Genomic DNA, 25,027 nt, shown 5'->3' with positions numbered 1-25,027 from the left:
TTATGTTGTTGCCTTCATAGGTGTATGGCCGAGGGAACAACAGAGCTCTCAACATTGCAAACACACACTTTCAGACACACAGAAACTCTTCAAAGAGAAAAAGAGTGGAGCATTATTGATACAATTTCTTCAGATACAGATGCAACACAAACCATAGCTACTTGTTGCTCCTTCAGCTTTAAAAGATTGATAAAAGCATTGTTTACCTGTGAACGTGACGGATGAATAAAAAGCATACTTTGACATTTCAGGAAATAACCTTATTTGTTTTCTTACTGAGAGTTAGATTAGAAGATCAGTACCACTCTAATGTCTGTATGCTGACAGGAAGAACGGCATTAGCTTAGGCTACATCCACATCTCCCAGCTCGGTAGCGTTTTAGCTCTGAAATAATCTCCATCCTTACTAACACGCCTGAAAATGCATATCACACGTCAGCAAGTCTAAGTCAACATCCACACTAATTCATTAAAATGTATTTGTGTGGATGTAGACTTAGCTTAGCATAAATACTAGATACAGGGGGAAACGGTTAGCCTGGCTTTCCCAAACAGAAATATGAAAATGTCATGTAGTGGTGTTAAAGGGAGCTACAAGCTGTTTGTCTGCAGGCGCAGTGACTTCCTGGTGTTCTTTTCTCACCGTGCGGTTGAATTAGGAAGTCTGTAAAGATGCTCGTCATCAAGAAATGGTTCTAGCATGTAAATCTTGTCGCTTTTACATTTCAGTTTGTGTACAAATTAGATACGTCATGTTTTTTATTGGTGTATTTCTCCCAAGCGGATACCTCCGGGTCTGAAAAGTGAAGCCAATGCGGAAGTGCCTTAAACCTGCGTTCTCTCTAACGGCCAGCGCGGGGCGACTCCACTGGTTGCAAAAATATACATGTAGCTATATGAATGTTATGCAGTCCTTACTTTACAAGCATATTCAAATGCATATATCCAAGAACCACTTATGAAAAAGTTTTCCTCACATTGGGCCTCATTCAAGGACATTTTTGTATTCTTCATTTTTACTGTGAGATCTTCTCGTACGAGTGTTACAGGAAGAACTCACCAAACTCTCTTAACTGCACAAAATTATCAGAAATTGCTCGTTTTCAACTTGATGAATACCAACTGTTGAGATTTGATTATTTAAATAATCAGCAGCCCCACTATGCTATTAAGGGGAACCTGTTGCGTTCTATTTGTTGTCAAGAATGTCAGCCAAGAGTAAAAAGAACATCACACTCCTGTTGTTGGAAATGAATCTAAGGAATTAATTAGGAAATCTGAATAAAGCAGAGAATTGTTGAACTGTGAAATGAAGGTTTGGCATGAAGTGATGATGTTAAAACGTGATGCTACAGCTACAGTTACGGAACTATATAAGTTACCGTGCTTAAACGTAGTCGGACCTCTCAGAACATTTGCAGAATCATGGTGATGGCGATTTAATTAACAGAATATCAATTTTGTACAATGTTTTCTTATTATTCCACTTGGTTTCAGTAACATATTTATAGGAGTACTTCACTGTACTACACATGTCAGACTCACAGTGGACTGTTTAAAAAAAAGTAACATCAAAACCGATACAGCAGAACCAAAAATATCCATTTTTCCTTGTTAAAACCTGCCGTCTACATTCTCCACAACACAACAAACTTCTTATGCTGTTTTTTTAAAAGTTATTTTTTGCAATTGTACAATACTATTTTATTTAGTTTTTATTTATTCTGTCGGGTTGTTACATGGTCCTGAGCTTCTCAGGAATTTTCGTAATCCTTCCTTTTCTCTGTTGTAGACAAACAAAGATGTTTGAATATGTTACATTCATATGCAAATATGCAGGTATGGACACACACTGACCTCTGTGCTGTCTTCCTTATTTCTCTCTCTCTTGTGAAAGGTCAGCAAGTCCACAGGGACAGATGGCATCATTATTCATAAATATATAGTATTATGTATTATATATATATATATATATATATATATATACATACATACATACATACATACATACATACATACATACATACATACATACATACACACACACATACATACATACATACATACATACATACATACATACATACATACATACATACATACATACATACACACACACACACACACACACACAGACATTGTATAGTGTGAGCTGGAAGATGAGGACCACAGAGATGCAGTATATTGTTTTGCTTTCTTACACTCCTCCCACCTGCTAAATGTCATTGCTCCCCCTGTCAATCCTCAGGTCACAGTGTGCCTCCTGCCGTGTACACACACACACACACACACACACACACACACCACACACACACCACACACACACACACAGACACACACACACACACACACCAGCATACTAGTTGTGTTTGACAGATTGAGCCACCTCGTTCTGCTTTTCATTGGATTGGTGTATTAAATCAATATAATTCAGACAAAAATTCTTCTGTCTCAGGAGTATCAATAGTTTCCATTAGACACAATGTTTCACTGAACATAGTGATTGTGCTCTGCTGAATTTTCATATTCAATTTGCCAAAAGCTAATGTGGCGTAAAAATCTGTATTAAGGCTGAAGCATTGCTACAAATACAGTACAAATGTTTTATGTTTTGCCGTAGACTGTGAGGACTTAATTTGAATGTGGTCTTCATGATTAATTTGCATCCAGTACAAACACTGGCCTCTGGACTTTTGATGTGTGATTTTTTCTGTGCAACTATTTAAGGTCCCGTATTGTGTAGTTTTTAATCTGATTGAGTATAGCTTGTATTACTCAGTCAGAAAGGCAGTCTGAGGCCACGTCTGGACTGACTTTAACCCTGCGTGAAGGAACACAGCCCTATCATTAATTAAAATAATTTGGCGGTGTAGCCAGGGTGCCGACACAGAGGGCTTCCGGCTCCGGGCAAGAGCACATTCATCGTGGATTACTTTGTGAAGTGAACGCCGTATTTCTACCGTTAGCCTGGGTATTGTTGTGCAGAAAGATAATAATTACTGCCATATAAAGTTTTCAGAGTTGTAAAATCGTGTCTCTTTATTATAAACTGCTATGAAGAATTTTGTCATCTGATAAACCTTCAAATTAAAGGACATGTTACTCAAACTGGATTTCCTGGATTGTATTTCATTGTCTCACTGTAACTCAAAACAACACACTCGTGTAATTGTTCAGCAAATAAACAGGATGTTATTTTTTTCATTTCATTTAAGATTCTCATTCTAGCTCTTAAATTATATTCTAATTCCTCGTCTAATCTTGTGTTGTCTTTTCTTCCAGATTGGGCCCCTCCAAGGGACCCTCGTCCTCTCCACAGCTACCAGGAAGCAGAGAAACACACAGTTCACAACAGCCTGCGCCTGACAGCGAGCCACAGAGCGACACTCGGGGGATTTGAATCCTTGTTTAATTAGAGGAAGAATGCAAGGAAGTTTTGCAGTCGTTACACTCCCGTAGAGTTTTCTTTTAAAGACTTTGGTTCATTTATTACAGGTTTTTTTTCTCACTGGAGGTTCTGTCACCAGATTACAAATAGAGTTGCAGGTGAATAATTTTTCTTTTTGTTTGACGGTATAAAAGTCTCTGCTGTAAAGGCTTTCTCTTGGATTATCAGGGCACTAGTGAAGGTCAGTGTTACTTAACTCCCTCTTCCTGAGTCTTTGATCCAGTGCCATCTCCCTACTCGTTCAATTATCCCTTTTTCAACTCCTCCACTCTTGACTTAAAGGTTTTTGCGGGATTAAGTTTTAAGCCCTTGGACACCCTGTTCAAGCATCTATCCCCCAGGAATATATTCAAGCCAAAACTTTAACCAAAATACCCTCCCGGCAGGATGTCGTGAAGTAGAGAGAAGGGTCGGAGAGAGAAAAGAATAGAGGAAATTGAAGGACAGATGGCTCTGCTGCTTGAAAACACCAACAACTGGATGAATAAAACATTTGAATAGAGAGGGTGTCGTGACATCTGGCTAAGGAGTGAGTTAGAAACTGTCCTCATTCTCTCTCTTACATTTTCCCTATTCTGTCCACTTACTAGCATCCCTTTCATCTTCATCCCCAGTCATTCTATCCATTTCTACTTTCCCTGTCTCTTTCCCTCTGAGGACACACGTGGTCAATCAAACAGACGGAAACATACTTGTGCCTCGGCTTGTTTCTTCTGCTCTCGCTCAGTTTTGTTTCACCTTTGCAAGCACTCTCACTCTGCAAGCACTCTCACTCCACCCTCTTCCTCTCCTGCTCGTTCTCTTCCTCCTCCCCGGTGCAGCGTGTGATGGTGTGTCCCCTCCTCTCTGTCCTGGAGACATGCCTGTGCAGGAGATGGCGGTGAGTCCTGTCAAGTCCCTTTACTGGGAGCAGTTCCCCCCCATGACGCAGCGCCGCGTCTACTGCACGCCCGTCTACCACGAAGGCCTGCTCTATGTTCTGGGGGGCTGCAGCGAGACTGGCGCTGCCCCTGGACAGCGTCGAGGTCCTGGATGTAGAGAGCCAGACGTGGAGCCAGCTGCCTCCGCTTCCCACTGCGCGAGCAGGGGCCTCGGCTGTGGCGTTAGGGGGCCAGGTGATGGTGCTCGGGGGCATGAACCAGCAACAGACCCCGCTGCCCTCCGTGGAGATGTACCACCCCGACGAGGGCAAATGGGAGACAAGGGCCAGCCTGGGTCAGCCATCCATGGGAGTCACCACTGTGGAGAAAGGTAAGAAAGTGGAATTGTATGCGTGTCATGCTGATTTTCATAGCAAATGTGCAAGTGCAACATTGTTGTCAATAGAAAGTCCTAAAGGCGAGGACACACATTAAAACTGATTATGAATATGATTTGGATGTGACGTTTGATTGGACCCATTGGACCAGGTCTGTTCCAGTCTGGGTCAGATGGTTGATGTTTTGACATTTGATAGATGTTTGCTTGTTGCGACTGATGTAGACTACCAATGACTTCACTTGTGTGACACCGGACGGAGACATATCGGTAAATAAACGGCCGGCTCTATAAGGTAAACCTAGATTTGCGAAACTGCATCAAAGTCCATGGACGTCATTGCCTAACCTTAACTATTTGAGTTAAGTGGTGTTCTTGCAGGACTTGCTGGGTCGTCTACTGCTAGAACTCCTTTATTACTGACCTGTCTTTCAGTATTTTGTCAAGTACTTAGTAAGGTTTAGGCTGCTTTCTGATTATCAAGGAATATAAGAAACTCTGGTTTCAAGTACTCGTCGGGTTTGTCCTAAGCCTTAACAGCTGCAGATGTAGTGGTAGAAACTTTTAAGATTTATTTACTTTGAACTTTGAGCCCAAATCCGTCGACCTCCATAATGGAATGTACAAATGAATTCTCGTATTGATAGAATGACATTTTAAAAAGACAACAATTGATGATTACTGTAATGTGATACATAGCACAACATCTATAGCATTACTCCAAAGGTCAGGAGCACGTCATTATTATTCCCCCATTCAGGACCAGCGCCGGATGACACTATCAGAGTTTAAGGTAATGCTAGCTAACAGCCAGATCTGCTCTTATTTGGATGTGTTGAAGTTTACTCAAGATAACTTTGTCCCTAACTTAAAATCTAGCATAAGTCTTACCTTTGGGCTGTCGCTCCAGGTGACTTATTATTTATTTCTGTTCTTCACATGTCTTCTGCCTGTAACATCATCAATGAGCTTGGGGCATGTAGCTTTAGAGAGATGAAGTTTTTAACCTACTCGCTAAAGTTAATTAGCTCGATAGCTAGCTACAAGAACAGAGACGCTGCTTTTGGCTTTAGTTATGTAACTATATACTGTCCAGGGACTTGGTGTTAACAATGTCAAACCTTTGCTTTGGAGGACAGGTAGTTCTTTACTTCAGTCTAAATAACCCAGTTTCTTTGGATGACTGGTAGACCTGTGGTGTTTGTGAGTCGAGAGGTGTGCACTTGTGTTCCTGAATATTAATTATCTACATTAGTTGATTCAATCTTTGTATGACGGGTTCATTTCATTGCAGTGCTTGGAGAGATTTCTGCTCTGACATCTAAATGTGTCAGGAGTGTGCCATCAGCATATCAATTACTGCCAAAAACTTCATGCAGGCTCATTAAGAACTGATTAGGCAGCTGCTTTGACATTTTCATAAGACATTAAAAAAACAACAGCATCAACAAACTCATTCCTCTGAAGTGGTGAAGTTAACTAATTAGCCGTTCATTCTTGGGAGAAGCCCCTCGAAGCTTTTCAGTGACGGTGAAGCTGCTAAAGTGTCTCTTGAGTGGAAGCTGCTCTCTTCTGATTAAAGTTGACTGTCGCTGAGAACGATGGCTACTCGCACAAACCACGACGCTGGGGCTTAACTTTGTCTGTTTAGTAAATATTGCAGTGAAGCACTCTTAAAATTCGGATGATGTAAATGTAGGGCTGTAACAATACGTGTAAACGTCCCATCGGACAAATGGGCTTTCGATCCAATGCTGACTGTTGGGGTTTCAGAATAATGGGCAGACCCCAAAGCTACAGCCCAATCAATCAGGAATTATCAACAAGTCCTATGATGGAGCATGACTGACATTTGAGTTATTTATGTTTTCTTAATGACAGTATGCCAGTATTTAAGTGCAACTTCAACTTTAAGAATAATGGCCAATGAGCCACTTTGAATGTTAACACTTTTCAAAGTAAAGAAAAAAGAAAAATCTTTTTCCCTGTTGTACCAAACACATACCAAACCGTGACTTTTTGTTCACCGTTACACACCACTAATAGGTTTTATGTGTGTGTCTACTGCAATATCTTCGTCTGTGTGTGTGTGTGCTACCTCATGTGTTCCAGCCGAATGTCAAACATAGCTTGTGTGGAAGAGCCAGTCGCCACGCAGTACACCTTCACTGAATAAACATACTGGAGTTGTGCTCATTCCCCAGGCATGTGCAGACTGTCTGAGGTTGTGTATGTTGGCACACAAGAAAGGAGAGTCGTGAGAAAGCGAGGAAGGGAGAAGAGTGGGTGGCAGTGGTTCTTGACTTTTTCTTTTTACATTTGTGATTGTGTGTGTTTTTCTTTTCTGTTAATGCTGTCTATGGGAAGCACTTTGTGCTCCAAATAAATGGTTACATTGACAGAAGACTGAAGGCTGACGATGAGCAGAGAGAGAACAGAAGTCAGACACACTTGTTGAAATTCTTCCTCGCTGTAGTTTCCTGTGTTTACATCTCGGGCTGCATGCTGTTGAGTGCCGACTTGATAAACCGAGGAATCAATATGACCTTTCAAGGTAATAGAGACAAAGTGAGGGAATTCTTTTGTGAAATGCAATTTTATTCCATACACAAGGTAAAAAGGGCAGCAGAGAGGTATCGTTGAGAGTAACACAGATCAGTTTGTTTCCGTCTGCATTTATGGGATGTTGAATCAAGCATTACATGTTGAATTAAAGGGGTATTAAGTCAAATTATAGTCTAGGTATGAAACAAATATGTAAAACTGACACTTAGACATACATTTCGAACAATTGATTTGCATTCACTAAACCCTTTTCCCAAACAACAATTGTCCAATCACAGCTTAGCAACTGTAACTATGTATCTGCTGTAACGTAAGCTGCAAACGTTAGCATGTCCGGCGAACTTGCTCACTGCTGACAGTGATAGAAAAAGTCAGGTTCAGGACTGGAACACCCGCAGTGTGGGGGCTGTGCTGGATGCTGCAGTGTCATTTCACAGGTCAGGCTAACGGGAGCGGATCTTAGTTTTATAATAAATAGTTGACTCTATGTAATAGACCTACATACATAGTATAGCATATGTTATCAAATTATTCTCTGATATGTAACATACAATTGACTTTTACATTAAAGAAAAGCTACAAAAATGTAAATTGTGTATGCTGTCAATTATAGGTTTTAGAAAGAATCGACCAAAATAATTTCCTTCGGTGCATCTCTACCATAATGCTAATATTCAAGGTTTTGATCTGTTTCTTGAGTCCAAAAATACAGTCTGATTCTGCGTCATAATTAAATAACTTTAAGCCATTTTCTTTTCACCAACACCTTTTATAATATTTAATGTTATTTATATATTTATATTTACCAAAGAGAACAGTGTTTGTTTGTGAAATGCAGTGCGTTGTATTGAGCGTGGACACGGGACGTGCTTTCAGTGTGCAAAGCGACGCAGAGAGTTCAGAATTCTGCTCCAAAACCCTGCAGTCACAACACTTCCCTAAAGTCATGCTGTCACACTTGTAAAGAAAAACACCCATTTAGGAAACGCTCACTCAAGCGCTCGTGTGTTCATGTTCGGTGAGTGCTGCAGAAGAGATGTGCCGGGGTGCGTCAGTGTGAGCATGAAAATATATAATACATACAAGGCAGGAACTGCACACTCTTCATTTGCAATTATTTGTTTCTCCCACACTGTTTCCAGTCGCCAGTGATTATGGAAAGAAGAAGAGATTCGGTGTCGTTGATAATCGCTTCCACCAGTAAATCTTCATGGAATGTATTAAACTGAGACTATTAATCTGAGGATTATGTCTGCTGTTGTACATGATGTTCATTTCAAACTTTACATCATCCATGTGTTCATTACGACAGGAAAACTCTGCAACATTGTCTCTGAAACAGAAACAAAACAATAGTTCATATTTTTCTCTAATCCCTTTGGACATCTGTGACAAATGACCAACTATATGGAGTGTGTGTGTGTGTGTGTGTGTGTGTGTGTGTGTGTGTGTGTGTGTGTGTGTGTGTGTGTGTGTGGTGTGTGTGTGTGTGTGTGTGTGTGTGTGTGTGTGTGTGTGTGGCACCCTGATTGCTGTACACTGGTTGATAGTTATTGGCATTAGTGTAACTAGTAGAGAAACTTTATTTAGATGCTGAGCTTGACAATACTTACTGTACTCTACGAGGATTCATACACACTGTTCCCTGTAATATGTATTGTTACACTTACCATCCCTGCAAAGTGCCAGGAATTGGAACAAAAAGCTTTGAGAAACCATCATCTAATCATGTCTAAACTCACATCTGAAAGTTTGCCTGCAGCTGAAACCCGTGAAACTACTGCAGTTGCAGCTGAAACCCTTGAGGGTTACAGAATTTAAAACGAGATTCGTTGTGAGGCTGATGAGGTGCGGAGCTGTGATGAGAGTAGTTACGCACAACAGGTGAATAACAGTAGCTTTTAAACCCTGTTGTTGGATTTAAGTAATAAGTATAAGCCTAAAGGAACTCAGTTTGTGTCATGCAAAGTGTCCACTGAAGTGAAAGTCAGGATGTCATGTTACAGCTGGGATGGATTGAAAAGAGGTTGTGTATTCTTTACACTAGTTGCTCACGTGTGTGATTTTACTGCACAATGACAAATGTCTCAAATGTATAAAAGACTGTCTGAAAATATAAAGGACGGATCCACCCCTGGATGTCTTCCTCACTCATTGATCCTTTAGACTGAGGTTTGTGCAAGTTAGAGTCCCGACCACGGCTCTGAAACACCAGTAGCTTAACTGAGTATTGATGAATCCATGGCGCTGCCCGTGGTGCTGAAGTAGCAGTTTGATTTGTAATTGTGCTTTTGTCCCTCAGTCTCGCCCTTCTTGGATCTATTATATTTTCTAAACCATATATTATACATACACTATATACATATATACATATACATATACTCAATTATATACTATATTTTAGACTGTATACTGTATAGAATAGTGTCCCCTCCATGATCAAAGTGACACAAAGCAATGTGTAGTGAGAGGAACAAGCTTCTGCCTGTAGTGTTCCAATAGTAATATTTCTATGATCATTCAGTAACGTCTGAAGACACCATCAGATCAAGCCCCTTCTGGAACAAATCATATTATTGAGACATGGTTAAGATGTCCTGCAACAATGTCCTTTGGGAGGTGCACATGGGTGTGTGTGTTGGTTGGTGGTGTGGGGGCCATTGGGCAACCCCCTCTTATCAAAAGTTAAGAAATCACTGACTGCTGTTACTGTTATGAAATGTTATACAAGACGAGTCCTTAACCATTCTGTAGAAGTCATGTTTCCATTCAAGAAGTTGGAAGATAAAGGTCCTCGACTAGATCCAAAGACGTCATGTGTCCATGGCGTGTGCATTAGACCGCTGATTCAGCAGAACACCCACATTCTGAGCTCCTATAGTGTTTGAATCTCCTGGTATCTTTGCATGAATATGCATATGAAGATATAGATTTAGGCCATTTATTTTGCCGTAAATCTGGGATTATTTTAGTGTCAAGTAAAAAAAAAAACTACAAGTAGATAACTACTTTAAGTATCTATTTAAAATGTAAAGTTTAAATCAAAATTAGAGTGGAATCAGATTGAGCACCCTGGAGAAGGAAAACACTGCTGTGTTTTGTTTTGTTCAAATTATGTTAAAAAAAAAAAAACAGAAGCCCTTTGAACTTCAGTAGAAAGTTAATAAAACGGAGATTGAAACACATCTTTTTTCTTATTCACCCACCAACCCCAACCCCATTCGTGTAACTGATAGCATGCCCGGCTAACCAGCGTACTAGCTACAGTAATAACCGAGCGTTCCTTCCATGAGCTAACTGCATTATTCTGTAGGGTTACAGGTTGCATTAGAAAAGATGCAACTATATCAGTGTTTAAAGTGCAGATCTGTGTGTCCTACGATTGATTTATTTAGGGAGTTTGCAGTCCAGCATCCCCAGCCAAACTCGTGACCTGAGAGAGTTTCAGTTTTCCAGTCTCCGCTGACCTTATTCTCAAGGAATTGTTTTTGAGAAAATACAAACATTGAACGGTCAATCTATGTCGTTTGTTGCTTTTCTAAGTATATTCTGGATAGTAAATTAGTAAGCAACCAAGTTACATTATAATGTTATTGATAATACTGTACCATAATACTATATGACTAACTCGCTCCACACTGGAGTACAAGAATTTGGTCCATATTTACATTCCGTGATCATTTCTTGTTCTTAGCTATACCTCATCTGTACTGTAGTTCTTAACCACAGTCTCTGTCTAATGTACTCATACATATAATAATACATATGGTGGTGTTGATGTTTCTGTTGGTTCCTGACACAAAGAGGATTTTTACATATTCAGTCATATCGCCTAGGCAGCAGTCTTTCTTATTAAAAAAAGAACACTGACCTTTTTTATGTGGAAATGTCACAACATGTTCATGCAGTGGTATTGTGCAGAAATACATGGTCAAAAGCACATAAGTGTGTGTGTGTGTGTGTGTGTGTGTGTGTCAGACCAACAGAAAGGCAGTTAAGTGTGTGCGTCGAGCATGGATGTGCTTTCAGCCAACATTCATACATTCTCCACTCTTGCCCTCTGATGTCTGGGGAGAACCTGTTTGTGTGTGTGTCTCTTGCCCTCCTCTCTTCTCCTCCCCTCCTCTCATCTCCCCTCCTCTCCTCTCCTCTCACCCCTAGCTGTTTTTCCTGTGCGTCTCCTGGCTTCGTCTGCATTTCAGAGTTGACTAATCAAGCGAGCATTGCTGTTTCTTGGCAACAAGTGTGTGACTGTGTGTTTGTTTTTAGACTAATCAGAGGGAGCAAGTTGTAAATGTCTATTTGTGCGTGTCAGGCAGAGCTACACACTCTGTGTACTCCTAAATTAGCAGCCAACAGAACCTGCATGTGTGTGTGTCTCTGTGTGCATACTTGTGGCACCTTGTGTTGCCTCTAGTGAAGTGAACACCATATATGTATGTGGATGTATCTCTCTCATTCAGCAGTTCTCTCTTTCTGCCTCTTCCTCCTTCATCATTAATCCCAAATGCTGCTATTTGGAAATCCCCCATCCCTCTACTCAAACGTTGGCCCACTTTTTGTCTTTCTTTGAGTTTTGCCCTTTTTATATCATTTTTCCCCTCTCACCTCTTTCACTTCACTCGTGGATCAGCTCACCGTGAAACAAGTATCTCTTTCCTCTGGCTTAGCTCAGTTTGCACAGAGACATGAAACATCGTATATTATAAATGCAACCCCCCACTGCTCCCTTAGAACATGTCGCTTTTAGTCCTCTTCATGCCCAGCCAACTTTTTAATTGCGGCTGGAGAGTGACTCAAAAGTGTCATACTCCCACTGCGCTCATGGGTATAATTTCCTTTTTCCCTGAGTCTATGATTAACAACCACTGCCCTCTGCTAGTCAACAGTCCCTGTCTGTGTGTCAGCTGACCTGCACACCGCCTGACTGCAAAATAACTGTTCCGCAGGGTAGTCGAGCTCAAAGATGTGAAGTATGTTTCTACAAGGAAGAAGATAAAGGCATGCTTCCATGGCTCCGAAGCGACGGAACAGGGTGTTCTCTACACAAATGATCTTTCACTTTTATTAACATTGCGAAATAGGGCATGTGTGTTGTTGAAATAAATGAGAACAATGAGTTCCTGAGAGTGAAAATTCAACGCCCCTTCAAATCAGAACAACTCTGAAACAGATGTCAACATGTTGTTCATTCAACGCAGCTTCTTTGTAGGGTCCATGTTGTTTCCACATTACGATTGACAATATAAACACGCCAAATTCAGAAGAACAGCTTCCCAACTCGGGAAATGGGATCATCCAAGGATCACATTCATTCAAATCCATTCTAGTTATAATCTTGTAAATAATTCACATCAAAGCAGTGCATATCTTCAGGTGTAGTAGGACCCATTAAAATAACAAAACTCCTTGAAGGAGGAGGGATGAGAGACGTCTTTCCAGGGTTTTTTAGAGCTTACTTTTATCAACACTGATGTCATTTCAGATGCCGTCTCTGCATCTCTGTTAACACATTAAAGAAGTGCTTGAGGACACAGCAGGATGGACCCCTCAGCAGTTTCTGTGAATCAGTTGTGTTGTTGTGCAGGGTTATGTAACAAGGTTTCAGTGCAGCTCCTCCAAGGTTTTTGGTAGCAGTCGGTAACAGTGGTGAAGTTTTCTCCCCGATCTGCTCCACCGATCTCATTTGTGCATTTTATATGTATTGCAGTGGCATGAAAAGAAACGTCTCTGATGCCTTCTGTGTATAATCTGTGTGGAGCCAAAACTATGTATTGCAACACAAAATTCAAGTTTCTATAACCAACTTGTCAGTAAATCATACTTTCTTTTAGGCAGAAGACTTTTAACAAGCTGCCGAACCATTGCAGTTCGCTTTTTATTGGATTTCTTTCTGTTCCGTCAGACAGAGACCTTTAGGTCAGTTAACTTAACTGTTATTATGTTGAAATGTGGCATTTATTGAATTGAGATTTGCCTTTGAATTGATTCGTGTGGGTGGTGATGGTCTAGTGCAATGTTACTCATTGCGTGGCTCGCGAGCCTCCTGCGGTTCGCCAAGCTTTAATTGGTGGCTCGCATGGCAGTAGGCTAAATAAAGGGGTGATAGATATGACTGCAGTCAATACAGATATTTCATAAAAACACTAAAAAGAAGCAGGGCTATTACATATAACCCATAAAAACGCAGTGTCTGCTCTATTAGCCTACAAATAATAAAAAAAATAATTGACAATAATAATGGATAAAAGATATACATATAGACGAGAAACAAGATATTTAAACTTGCTCAGCACTACACTGACTCACTGCGGAGTTGCCAGTTTTGGCGGTCTATCAGCGCTACAATGGTGAATGTGCTCTTGGACGGGTAGATACATGGTGTGCTAGTATAGAAATAAATAAACTTAAACGTCATTAAAAATAAGTTATCATAAGCATGCTTATGAATATGGACAATTACAAAAAAAATTATATCGCTAAATTGGAGCATTTCAATTGGAATATACTACGACCAACCTGGCACTTCATACTTGCGTTAGCTTGGCTCCGGTCGACTCGTTTCACCATTTCATGCTAGTTAGCACGTCCTTCTACGGACGTAAAATGGATCGATTTCTTATTAATTAAAAAAGGTTGCACACCAGGTGAACAGAAACAAAGCGTGACAAACAAGGAAAATTAAGATTTGGCTTTGTCGCATCCAACCACCGCAAATCAAGAGGAAGATGCTGGAGATGTGGTTTGTGGACAGACAACAGCTGCTCCCGTTAAAAACAAAGAAAGGTACGAGCCATACAAGACGAGCAAAGGAAATTTCAAGAAAAGGGACAGAGGAATTTTTATTTGTCCTCCACGAGTCGAACCCTTCGTTCTTAATGTGCAAACAAATCCGCTCTGGTTTCAAGCGAAGTCATTTGGAGTGGCATTTCTAAACAACGCATCCAAAATTCAACGAAACTTACGCACCTGGAAGTGAAATTAGTAAATAAAATAGAACATCTTTCTTCTTCTCTTTCTGGAAAACAAAGGCTCATACACAGGACAACTAATACAGCTGAACGATTAACTAAGCCTAACCAATCCATGCGATCTCAAAAGATGCCTTAGTTACTAAGGCATCTTTTGAGATCGCATGGATTTTGGCTCGGGCAAAAAAAACCTTCTCAGACTCTAATTGTGAAACACTGCTTTTTGGCTTCAGCATAAATATTGTTTGCAGAGTTTGACAACATCATAACAGATAATTCTGCTTTTATTGAATGTATTGGTTGGCTGCATTGCATATTGTATGTTCTGGGTGGGATGACAGATTAATAAACAGACGTGCTTTTTATGACTGGATGTTGCTTTTCATACTTTGCGGTAAAAGTGACTCTCCTAATGACCTTGTCCAATCAATGCGGCTCTCATGTAAAAAATAGTGAAGACCACTGGTCTAGTGGTACGGCTTCAAAACAGAACACCAGATGGTTGTGAGTTCAATACCAGGGCTGCCACCATTGAGCCCCTGAGCAAGGTACTTAAAGCTGCTCCAGGGAGACTATCCCTGTAGTTAGTTCACTGTAAGATGCTCTGGATAAGAGCGTCTGCTAAAGGACCTGTAATGTAAACATTTTAATATGACACCAAGAATCAGAAATGTATACCATTCCAGGAATCGGCATAAGGTGCTGAACCATTGCTGCATCATATCTGTCAACCCTCCCGTTTTTCCCAGGATTATTTATAGTACGGTGGTAAAGTGGCCTCCGGTAGAGCGGCCCGGCAGCAGAAACAGAAGGCTGTCACGGCCCGGCAGCGGAAACAGGAGGCTGTCGCGGCCCAGCAGCAGAAACAGGGGGCTGTCACGGCCCGGCAGCAGAAACAGGGGGCTGTCACGGCCCGGCAGCAGAAACTGGAGGCTGTCGTGGCTCGGTAGCAGAAACTGGAGGCTGTCGCGGCCCGGCAGAAGAAACAGGAGGCTGTCGCGGCCTGGCAGCGGAAACAGGAGGCAGTCGTGGCTTGGCAGTGGGAACTGGAGGCTGTCGCGGCCCAACAGTGGAAACAGGGGGCTGTCACGGCCCGGCAGCAGAAACAGGGGACTGTCGCGGCCCGGTAGCAGAAACAGGAGGCTGTCGTGGCCTGGCAGCGGAAACAGGAGGCAGTCGTGGCTCTGCAGTGGGAACTGGAGGCTGTCGCGGCCCAACAGCGGAAACAGGGGGCTGTTGGGGTCCGGCAGAAGAAACAGGGGGCTGTCGCGGCCCGGCAGAAGAAACAGGGGGCTGTCGCGGCCCGGCAGCGGAAACAGGAGGCAGTCGTGGCTCGGCAGTAGGAACTGGAGGCTGTCGCGGCCCAACAGCAGGAATAGGGACTAGGGCCTCGAGGTTCAGCTGGGCAACAGCTGGGGCCCCGAGGGGCAGCTGGGGAACAGCCGGGGCCTCGAGGGGCAGCTGGGGAATAGCTGGGGCCTCGAGGGGAAGCTGGGGAACAGCTGGGGTCTGCAGAGGCGGCAGAGAGACGGCCGGTGTCTGCAGAGGCGGCAGGGAGACGGCCGGGGTCTGCAGAGGCGGCAGGGAGACGGCCGGAGTCTGCAGAGATGGCAGGGGGAAGGCTGGGGTCTGCAATGGCTAATCGCCATTACCTCAAAAGTCCCCCTAAATCCTTCAGAACCGCTGGGTCCATTTCTATGGTGGGTTCGTACTGTCACGGTGTGCTGGAGGTGAGGACCCAAATGCAGTTCACTGGACGATGATGTTAACCAAAAATTTGTTTTATTGAAAACAAAAGCCGAAGCTAACAAAGTAACAAACAAACACAAACCGATCAGGACACGTGCAGGACACAGTAACATGAATGACAAACCCAAAGAACAAAGAGACAGATAGGGATATATACACAGACACTAAATGAGGGAACGAGACACAGCTGAGAGAGAGAGGCAAACACACAGGAGGAAACTAATGAATGTAACGAGACACACCTGGGGGAGAAAGGCAAAAACACAAAGGCAGGAAGTAATACAAGACATGACACAAGGAGAAGAGAACATTTCAAAATAAAACAGGACACCAAAGAACAAGCAGATTGTTACATGGGGCTGATTTTAGTCATACATGGTCATCTGCATCTCTCGCATCACAGTAATGGGTTTAAATTAGCACAAGCATATGCATTTTCTTAAGTGACAGACACACAGACAAAGGCCCACACACAAGCGCACACACTTATTTACTCGCTCTATTTGAATGTGACGGAATCATTAGTCCCCATTGAAGATGTCAGGGCTCTTTGATCGGATTTCCTGATCCTCCGCCTGCATTACAGCTCATGATTGACCATTGGCCATTTTTTAGATCTCGTTGCCTTTAGCTTCAAATGAGCGGTCTTAGGCTCACTACAGAGGCTAATTAACTCTGTGTGTGTGCGTGCATTTGTACTTTGTGTGTTTAGTGTCTCCTGTTTTTGTGTGTGTACTTCTCCTCTGCTTTGGTAAGATACTCTGTCTGTCTTCATTAAAAAAGAATGCCTGTGTTACGCACACACACACACACACACACACACACACACACACACACACACACGCACACACACACACACCGTCTTACAGACTATGTTGAGACGCTCATTGAATGCTAGTCTTAGCAGCTTGTTCACAACGTGTATCTCAGCATTAACACTAAAAATGAACCGTGCTTTCTAAAGCCGTGATTGTTTGTCCAAACATAATGGTATTCTTTTTAAAAAAAAAAAAAAATTCTGAGAGGCTTATCTCCACGGTAGCAGAAAAGCCGGACATAATGACATCAAAGTGGCATTCGTCTGTGGAGTCTTTGCACTCATACTTAAGTCTGTTTTGCTTGACAAGGCTTTTCGTTTCAGTGTTGTGAACTTTAAAAAATAAAGCTTGTGCTCAGAACAAAGTTTCAAACTTTTCAACCTAAACCCTCAGAGCTGAGCTCAGTGGGTTTGATTCTAGGTATGAGTCTCTGCTGACTGAAACTTCTGATAGTGTGGCCCGGCTGAGCTGAAGTTGAGATGTTCTGCTGGAGGGCACAACTAAAGCTAGAGCTTCTGCATATTCATACACACCCAATACTGTATCACTTATTATGACAGTCAAGCAGTTTATAGAAACATTTACTTTTGACAATTGCAATTGCAATTCTTATCTTCTGTATTTGTCTAATAATATTCAGCTTTTCTCTGTTCTGTAAGCAAGAAACGTCATCAAGAAATCTGCCTTGAAAAGCAAGTGTGACTACTGTATGTAACTTTTGAAACATTCTTCCTCTTACAAATGAAAGGTTGCAATAGTGTTGCTTTAAGTGAATAATTCAGTATTTTAGCAAATATGCTAGACAAGCCATTTGCTCACTTTCCAAGAATAAGATTAGAATATTGATATAAATCTCATATTTACATTGAAGCAAGACTACCAATGACAATTACAAGATACTAAAGGATAGTTTATATGTAGTTTCACAATAGCACAAATAAGGGAGAGTCTTAAAGTCAGTGATGCAGTTAGTAATGCTTGTCACACAGCAGCATCTGTCTAAAGTTGTTGAGCATTAGTTGGAGATGAGTCACCATAAGCTACTGGTTCTACCAACCCAAGGCTGTAGCAGCCTTTTGTTGAATTGAGCAGAGCTTTGACGCAACTTTTAGTTTGTAAGAGGTAGAATTTTCTATTTTTAAAGTTCTTCTACTGAAGAGCTAGAGTCAGCTAGCCAGGCTCTGTCCAGTCTTTATGCTAAGCTGGACTAAACACATGCTGAATCTAGATTTCTCTTGGAAATATCTACGATTTGGCCCTCTGGTCCACATTGCAAACTGAGTTTTAGGTCAATTTCGCTTTTGCCATAGTACCTTGGTGTACCAGATGGTACGGTGTTTCCCCGGAGCTGCCGACAGATATAAGATATAAGAAACAACATCCTGGCAGCTGTGAGGTTGCGGGTCATTTTCTCGTTTCTACCACTTTGAATGTAATCCAATTAACAACCTATAAAACAGACACGGACCATACACAGACCTTGGCTGTACAGTTAGGCTGATGTACTTCTTCTCTGGGGGTTAGACTGGGGCTACTGTAACTCACTACCGCCTCTAGAGGAACAAGTGGCAACACATAGACGTCTTTGACATAACGTCAATACTGTTGCCTCTTCACATTCTATTGATAATGTTAGTTCATTGTTTTGATGTTTTAAGTGTAAATTATGGCATATCTTACACATTGTACCTTTAAAACACATTAAATACATTTGATTGCAGGACATCTGTGAACTATCAAAAACATTAACATTAAGTTTTGGGTCAGTCACTCATCCTTTTACACTGCTGCTCGGGACAAATGCACTGCAGAAGAGGCAGAGATTTGTCTCCATTGACCGTAGCCTCCATAGACCAGAGTGCTATGCATTTCTGAGTACGGCTCTAGCTTTTTCTCAACTGGAAAAACACCCTCACTCTTATCAGTATAAGTGCCGCTATTGCTCTCTCCACCATCACATATTATCTGCAAAACGTTCAACAAGAACCTTCTTCTATGTAAGAATCTCTGAGAGCGGACGAGGAAAAAGTAGATGCGTCTAGAAAAGTAAAAGACAGCCCGGTAATAGAAAATAACTCCTGGAAGTTCAGTGAGCAACACAGATATAAACTTTAAATTATCTGAGAGTGCTGATGTCCTTTTTAAGAGGAAATAATTAGAGAACCGTAACAGTGAAAACTCTGATCCTATTCTGTGTTCCAGTCTGACCCAGCAGAGCCACAAGTCTAGACTTGAGGGGCTTTGGCCAAAGACAGAGGTACTGACTCTGTTGAAGCCAGGATTACTTGTTCTGGAAGCCTTCTGTCGGATGATACTCTCTCCATTTAGCGAAGTGGCAGCGCCTCATCCTCTCAGCGAAAAACGCTTTACCAGGGGAAGCCTGGAGCCCTGCTGAGGCTTTCAGTTGAAGCTCAGAGAGCGGATGATTACAGAGGAAGACCTATACAAATAGGAGCTGGCTGCCTGATGGTGTGTAATCAGAAGCATTAAAACAAAGACACTCACTTGTGTTTCTTGATCTGGATGGGGAGTGAATGAGAGAATGAGATGCAAAATAAAAACATGAAATGTAGAAACTGTAAATATTTTGACTCTTTTACAGCTTTTGATTTGATGAATGCTAATCTGATACATGCAGGCGTATTCATCATAATTTATGAGATTGTTCTGATGGAAATAAAGTGTCTTTTCTTTCTAGTTTCTGTAGTCTCCAGTAACACTTACTTCACAAAGACGACCGGCAGCGAGCCCCGACAGGAAACGTTAAAAAGACTAAGAATAAACTCAGACATTAGAAATACAGACATCAGCTGACTGGAGGGGGCAGCGAATTTGAGTGCACGATGTGCTTAATTCTGTATGTTTTTATACTAGTACAGCTTTACATTGGAAAATAAAGCACTTCTATCAGGTCAGGCTTTTGCAGCTCTTAATTTATAATATTTTATTGTATAAACCTGCCAAATTTTACGCTTGATTTTATGGGTGACTTCAAGTTATTCAAAAACAAATCATGACGAGAAGCACTTCTGTCAAATAATTGACCATTTATAGCGATCACAGTTAGAGCTGGGAGCAATGAAGATTGCGCTGGGGGAACTAATCCCCCTTAAAAGAGTACTCCGCCAATTTCCTATTGTATTCCTATAACATTGTCAAGCTAACGATGGACACTACATTTTAAAAGAAACTAACTGCATTTGTTCTGCTGTCCTAAACAGTAGTCAGCTTTGTCCACAAAAAACAGGTTGAAGAGGGACATCGTCTTTCAAAGTTGAGTAGAACTAGTGAAACGGAGAGCTGAGGGATCATAAAGCTACATTCTCCCACACATCTTCATCTAGATCAGTTAACTTAAGATGTTATGTTAATTTCCGAAATTGACCACATGACCTGCTGTTTTCAACGAGCTACAGTGAACAAACAGTGAGCTGGTTTTATTGCTGACACACCTAATAATCGATTAAGGAAATAGCTTGAAATTTGCAGCCCAAATATGTTGTGACGAATGACAACAATATACATCCAACACGTTGAGGTAGCAGGCGGCCACAGATGACTGAGTCTGTGTCATCAACATTAATCCCTTTCAAAATAAGTGCACAAACCTTTGCTAGCCATTAAGATGAGGAAACAGATTGTCCCGCTCAGGTTTATTTGTTTATCTGTTAAGTGCTACTGTGAACAATGTGAGAGTGAGAGAGAGTGAGAGTGAGAGTGAGAGTGAGAGAGAGAGAGAGAGAGAGAGAGAGAGAGAGAGAGAGAGAGAGAGAGAGAGAGAGAGAGAGAGAGAGAGAGAGAGAGAGAGAGAGAGAGAGAGAGAGAGAGAGAGAGAGAGAGAGAGGAGATTTGTGGCTGTAGTGATGTGATACAATCGGAATTCTGCAGAGGGTGTTAATTTGGAAAAATGACCGGATGCTCTAGTTGTTCCTGTCATGAACTTGATTTTCTACTTCCTGTTTTAATTTGAAATGTTCACTTCCCTTTATGTCATGTCTTGTTTTACTTCCTGTCCTCCAGCTGTGTCTTGTTCCCTCGTTTAGTGTCTGTGTGATATATCCCTGTCTGTCCCAGTGTTCCTGGTCAGTTCGTCATCCATGTTACACCCTTGTTACTTGATGTTTCCCTGTGTCATCCTAGTTTGTGTTTGCGGTTTTACTTTTTGCCTTGTTTGATATTTTTGTAAGCTTTTTGAATAAAGCTCTCTTTTTGTTCATCACCTCGTCTGCCGCTCTGCATTTGGGTCCGAACCTTTCCTCCACCGTGACAGTTCCACTTCCTGCTCAGCTTGATCTGCTCTGTGGAGCGCCCCGCAACTCCAAAGTAGACGAGCCGCACCCGGTAGAATCCAGGGGTCAGGCTAGCAACTCTGCAAGCAACATTAGCATGAGGGCATAGGAAATGCCAGAGATGCGAGCAGTCCTTTTTTGTTTTTGTTAATTCATACCTTTTTGCATAGTTGTATATTTCATTAATAATGTATAGTTGTCTCAAAATCCAACAGCCTCTGATCTACAGCACGGTTCTTGTGTTTTGATTTAGTTCGTATATAATGGGAAAATATGTAATATCAACTTGGTTTCTTGCAGTTTAACATTACAATCCTGCAGTTGCACCACATACAGTATGTGTCTTAATTTACTACTGCACGCCTTCCTGTCATGTAGGCAGACGGCCTCAGTGGCTCTTCCTCTGTGGTGTTAACTACTATCAGCAGGCTAATAAAGTGATACAGAACACCCAGTACAACATTTTATTTGAATATCCTGTTTGATTTGATTTGCTTTGGCGCAGCGGCTGTTTTCTTTTTCTCCCAACAGGCACATTGACAGTCGGACAGACGCATTGCCGGAAGGCTTTAGCTGTGCACAACAGGAACATTTCTCTCCTATTCCTTCATGTGGTGTCAGTTTGTATTTGCAGGTATTCCTCTGCGGTCATTCCTCTCAGTGTTAGCACAATGCAGACCGTTAACGGCCCCATCGCTGTCTGATGATGATCACACCCGGTGGTGCGGTCATCATTGGCTGAAATGTCTCCCGTCACGTTACATAAGATCAAGTACGGGAGACTGTAGACTTACTGTCGACTGTCAAAAAAGAAGTTCTTACTTGGAGTCTGTGTGTGACAGCTCACCTGTCTGAAAATTACAGAATGTAATTTGCCGTTAGATCCTGACCATAACTCAGGAAAAAATCCTACAAACAAGCAAAACTTCAGTGGGCCTTTCAATGTTTTTGCGAAACCTGCGGTTGATGAGCCTCATTGCTCTAAGCTAGGGGTGTCAAACTCATTTTAGTTCAGGGGCCACATACAGCAGAATTTGATCTCAAGTGGGCCGGACCAGTAAAATCTTAGCATAATAACCTGTTCCCTTCGTTTAAGTGCAAGAAAGTACAAGTACATTCTGAAAATGTTCAAATTTAATGAACTATCTTTTTTGCTAAACATTATGAACAACCTGAAATTTCTTAAGAAAAGAAGGTGCAATTTCAACAATATTATTCCTCAGTTTATAATTTACACATGTGCATTACAACTTATAGATCACATTGTATCTACAAAGGCACAAAACATTTCGTCCCAGGTATCTTGAACAGTAGTTTACTTTATGATCAAAACAACTAATTTTTACAATTTGCAAAGTCATCCCGTGGGCCGGATTGGACCCTTTGGCGGGCCGGTTTTGGCCTCCGGGCCGCATGTTTGACACCCCTGCCCCAAGTCTCAATCGCATTTAAAGTTGCATTTTTTATGGACATTTCAATTTGTAATAGATGTGAAATTCTAGAACAAAGTGAATGAGTCAAAACTCAACATACATGAAAGGTGTTTTGTGATTTTGGAGAAGTCTGAGAGCGAGAGAAAGGCTTGGAGGCTTTCGCCTATTTGGTGGGAAATCTGTTCAGACAGCGAGAGAGTGTGAGAGGGGTGTGTTAAGTGAAAGAGTAGACCAGATGCAGAAAGTGACTAAGTGCATTGAAATATTGTTTTTACATTACATGTTTAAGTGAAAAAAATGAGATGAAACTTGTGAACGCTTCAAAGTGTTACTTGGCAAAGTTTCCTCTTGCGTCTTATGCTAACCCAGGCCGTCAGCATAATGGGACTAATGGGCAAATCTCCTTTTATTTTGCCTTGAGAGTGTTCACACATTATTCCAGTGGGTTACCCTCACTACTAGCCTCGTAGTCATTTAGATTAGCGTGTGTTCCATATTTGTAGTGGTGCGTTAACAAGTGAATCAAGATGTTACCATAAACTTGGTGGCACCCGTTTAAACAAATTGGCTGGGTGTTCTTACTGTGTACGGAATAATGAACCTTATGGATCATAAGGGGCTTTCTGTTAGACATCGTAGCCAAGAAACTCCGGCTCCACCGAGAGGTGTTCAGTGTCTGGACAAATAAATCTTTAACGCTGAATCTTCAAAACGAACTGACTGTACTGAATCAACATGTCACTGAACAAATCAGTAGCTTTTAGCAGTGGAGCTTCTCTCACCGGTCGCATGTTACTTCCGGAAGTACGTTTGAATGGTAATGTGTTTACTTATACCTATTTCTCCTCTGTCTATCTACAGTACAGATCAGACTACATTGTGATATGAAGTACTTGTGTTTTATTGTCTTTTTCGTTTTACAAAAGAATTACAGAAATGTATGAAGACTGACATGCATACTTCACTCACTCTAGTGAGATCATTGACTGCAGGTTAACCCTTTCAAACACAGGCTGGTTCAACACTGGTTGAGCCCTCGGTGTGAAAGGGGTATTACCGTTGTACATACGTGCCTTTGAACGGTGATGCCTTCACTTCCGCCTTGGCCCACATTCTTGCCATATCGGTGGAGGGACCGCTGGCAAGTTGCTGCCGCGCATCCACCGTCTTCTGTTTGTTTGTTCTGTTTGTTTTGTTTGTTTTTTCTTTGTAACTTGTGTTGTCTGCTGCTGAAGCATCTCTACATGCTGCTCGTTTGTTTTGTAAAAACATCAGAGTGAATTACAGCAGTCGTTATCATTTCGATGCCGACACCTGGTAGCCTGGAGCTAACCTCGCCGGTAAGGGGGTCACCTGTCTGACAGGTGTCGTCTGTGCTCTCTGCGGCTGGATACTCCGATCTGGCATGCCTTGCTACAAACGCCTGACGAGGCTGTCTTGTTGACTATCCAGCCTGTTCTCTGTGGCTCAAGGTTGTTCCTGTGGTGTATCGCTAACACGGAGGCTGCCCCGTCACTGTGTCCTTGCCCACCGTCTAACCGGCTGACCTGCTGCTGGGCCCGGGTCTCCCCGCCTGGGTGTAGCCTGCAGTCTGTGGCTACAGCTAACACACTCAACCCCTCTGCCCGGCTGATTTCGTAGCCTCCTCGACATCACCTGGACTATGAAACTGCTGGATCATACAGTTTCTGACCCTCTACACCACCATGGGGATCATCAAACTTTTCATATAGATTGCTCTTTGTTTTGTGTCTACACTATATGTCTGGTGTTGTTTGTCTGCTATCCCTCATTGTTTTTGCTGTTTTTATCTTCTGTATTTTGTAAGGTGTCCTTGGGTGTCTTGAAAGGCGCCTCCAAATAAAATGTATTATTATTATTATTATTATTATTATTATTATTATTATTATTATTACTACTTACTGTTGTATTGTAATCCTGTGGGCCCACCACTCATGGGAAAAACCGCTGGGGTCGGGTGCGCTGTCACACGGGTGGCAGTGATGGTCATGGACCTCGACGGACCAGACCCGGGCAGCAGAGGCTGGCTCTGGGGATCCAGTTAGATCTGGTGGGGCTTACCTCTACGCACAGTCTTGGCTCTGGAACCTTACCAACTCTTCACTCTCGCAAGGATCCTGGAGGGGGCCTGGGAGTATGCCCATCCAGTCTACATGTGTTTTGTGGATCTGGAGAAGGCGTATGACCGGGGTCCCCCGGGTGATACTGTGGGAGGTGCTGCGGGAGTATGGGGTGAGGGGGTCACTTCTGAGGGCCATCCAATCCCTGTACGCCCAAAGCCAGAGTTGTGTCCGGATACTCGGCAGTAAGTCGGACTCATTCCCAGTGAATGTTGCCCTCCGCCAGGGCTGCGCTTTATCACCAATCCTGTTTGTGATTTTCATGGATAGGATATCGAGGCGTAGTCGTGGAGGAGAGGGGTTGCAGTTCGGTGACCTGAGGATCTCATCGCTGCTCTTTGCAGATGATGTGGTCC

The 25,027-nt window shown here is 42.2% G+C and overlaps 1 protein-coding gene across 1 annotated transcript in view; it reads left to right on the top strand.

The window, feature by feature from the left end:
* The first annotated feature begins 4,212 nt into the window (after positions 1 to 4,212).
* The window catches only part of klhdc8b (kelch domain containing 8B), a 131,941-nt gene continuing 111,126 nt past the window's right edge, over positions 4,213 to 25,027 (top strand). The window contains 2 exon segments of the mRNA XM_029436073.1: positions 4,213 to 4,451; positions 4,453 to 4,699. Of these exon segments, the coding sequence (XP_029291933.1) occupies positions 4,308 to 4,451; positions 4,453 to 4,699 (391 nt within the window). The 5' untranslated portion in view covers positions 4,213 to 4,307.

The sequence above is a fragment of the Cottoperca gobio genome, chromosome 7 (assembly GCF_900634415.1).
Source record: "Cottoperca gobio chromosome 7, fCotGob3.1, whole genome shotgun sequence".
Taxonomy (NCBI): Eukaryota; Metazoa; Chordata; class Actinopteri; order Perciformes; family Bovichtidae; genus Cottoperca; species Cottoperca gobio.
Note: the sequence above shows the minus strand (reverse complement) of the source record. Positions and strands in the feature narration are given on the sequence as shown.